We start from the raw sequence: 2469 nt of genomic DNA, 5'->3' as shown, positions 1-2469 counted from the left end.
TGAGGCGTGACAATTTTATTTTTATAGCACAAGAAGGCAATTCAAAGTGTTTTACACGAGGCAAGACCTCAAACACACTCCTTCCTCGTGTGACATCATGAGAAAATTAAAAGCCACCAATCACAATGTGAGGAAGAGAATTATTGTGGACCTCCACAAGTCTGGTTCATGCTTGAGCACCACTTCTAGATCCTTCACAGTATCTACAAAAATATTTGCATGTTTTGTATTTGATTCCCATCACTTTAAAAAAACGTCAAACTCAGATTTTTACTTCTAAGATATCTGCTGTTAGAGTTATTCCTGAGACAAATAGAAAAACAATTAGCGAATGGTTTTGGGGGTTAAGTAAGTATCTCAACATCCTCCTTATTCACACTGTTTTTCTGTACGACTTTTTCTCCTTCAGTTTTCTAAGTTCATGGCAGTTTTGATACCGACGACTCATAACTACACCACACAACCTCACCTCAAAGAAAAAACATTTTTGATAATGTATAGTAAGTTCAGATAATATTATTATACATACACGTTCAACTAATAGCGCTATTATTATGCTGGTAAGCCAACTGGACGTCACAGAAATGAATTAGATTTGCACAATCTGTTGTGCTTGTGCTGAGAATTCATCAAAAAAAAACATGCCAGGGGAAACTTAACACATGATGGACACGCATGTTCTCAGAGAAGAGAAAAAATATTCAAGTCCTTTCGAAAAAAAAAGTTTTAATCTTTAAAAGCAACAGAGATATTTTTGTGTTGCATCCAAACTGGGTGACGATTGGCTTGTAAAGTGACTCCTGGATGTGATGGAAGCAGGAACACGAGTTTTAGGTTTAATTTGTTGTAGAATATTCCATAATAATGAGCAAATATGCAAGAATGAAAGATGTCTAGATTTACAGAGTGGACCATGTGGTTGTTAATATTTTGTTAAACAGAAAATGGAGGCCATATTTGGAAAATCCTACTTTAAACTGAAAAGGTTTTTATGCAACTTTGCTTCCTAAATTTTCTGTCTTCTTCCCTTTACAGATTTGAACCTAGCAGCAGCCATCTTGGCTCTTTTGAGCCTGACCATGATGGTGATGGGCTCCATCTGTATCGCTATGTCGCTCAGCAAAGGAGTGCCCTTCTTTCTCAAACCAGCATCCTTCTGTTTCATCCTATCAGGTGACAGTCAAGATTCCCATGAAGGCTTATATTGTTTACAGAGTTCGGCCCTTACATGCACCTTATTGTCTGTACGTGTACTTTATCTGCTGACAGGCTTTAGAACACCTTTTGAGGCTTTGGACACTTTTGCAGCCCCTTTCTTCTGATAAGCCTAAATAAAATGGGTGGAAAATGTTACTTTCTGAAGTCACCCAGTTAGTGAATGTCACCAGGCTGTTCTCAATCTATTCTTAGTATAAATACAACAGAAAACATCAACGAACAGGACTAAATCTAAGTTATAGTGTGTGGCAATTACGCACTGCTTTGTGTTAGTTCAACACATAAATTACCAACAAAGTGCGATGAAGTCTGACTCAAAATGTGATAATCAAGGTGGCATAAACACCTTTGGAAGGCACAGTTTATTTTAGGCTGCAACCTTCACCTAATCCCCGTTTATCATGTGTTCCAACTTGTGCAGGTGTTCTGGTTCTCCTGTCGGTGCTGATTTTCCACCAGTCTGTACTGGCGCTGCTGTCCAGTGACCACTCCATACCTCTTCACCATGAGCTGTCTTGGTCTGTCGCCTGCGTCGGCTCAGCCGGAGCCATCCTCATCGTTGGAGGCGTCCTGTTCATCTTCCTCGCTCTCCCTTTTAGTCCCTGGCAAAAATGCTTTCCACACAAGGATAGCACCACCTAGCCCTTAAAATATGAATACTGCAGACAATATCCTCAGTATTTTATTTTATTTTTTTTGAGGAAGCGAACACCAAATTCCAACAGCTGTGACTTTAAGCTTGCATTTTGGTCTGTAGCTTGCCATAAAAGACACACTAGGTCTTAACTGAATTTGAGAAGAGGAATGAATGACACATAAAACACAGGAAGGCCTCTAGACTTAGGATTTTACAGTAAACTTTGTTATGTCAGTAATGTGTAGCGATGAAGATGAAATGACTCTTTTAGAATTAAAGCCGAATCACAAATAAACCAATATGTCTTTGCATGCCAAGAGCTGTAAAACTGCAAATAAATATTCTATTTTTACTAATATGCTTTTCTGTTTTCTTTGTTTTGAGGTTTGTTTATATTTACCACCGCCGTTATCAGTACAGAAACAGAAAATAAACCATAGATCTAAATGATGAAATTATGAAGTTATGTTAGTTCATGACAATCATAACTTTTCTGTGATTTTCAAGACATTAGCCATAATGTGAAATGCCAAAATCAGTTGGCTTTGTTGTTGATCTTTGGATGTTGTACAGACTTTTCCCTCCCGAGAGCCACCAGGCACAAAGTTTGACAA

The 2469-nt window shown here is 38.2% G+C and overlaps 1 protein-coding gene across 2 annotated transcripts in view; it reads left to right on the top strand.

Annotated features, from left to right (window-relative positions):
• cacng6b (calcium channel, voltage-dependent, gamma subunit 6b) overlaps positions 1 to 2213 on the top strand; it is a 10193-nt gene extending 7980 nt beyond the window's left edge. For both annotated transcript variants that reach the window (XM_007550029.2, XM_007550028.2), the window contains exons 4-5: positions 1036 to 1173; positions 1640 to 2213. In XM_007550029.2, coding sequence (XP_007550091.1) covers positions 1036 to 1173; positions 1640 to 1860 — 359 coding nt within the window. In that variant the 3' untranslated portion in view covers positions 1861 to 2213. The remainder of the gene's footprint in view (positions 1 to 1035; positions 1174 to 1639) is intronic.
• Positions 2214 to 2469: the final 256 nt, after the last annotated feature.

The sequence above is a fragment of the Poecilia formosa genome, unplaced genomic scaffold (genome assembly GCF_000485575.1).
Source record: "Poecilia formosa unplaced genomic scaffold, Poecilia_formosa-5.1.2 Scaffold34, whole genome shotgun sequence".
Lineage (NCBI taxonomy): Eukaryota > Metazoa > Chordata > Actinopteri > Cyprinodontiformes > Poeciliidae > Poecilia > Poecilia formosa.
Note: the sequence above shows the minus strand (reverse complement) of the source record. Positions and strands in the feature narration are given on the sequence as shown.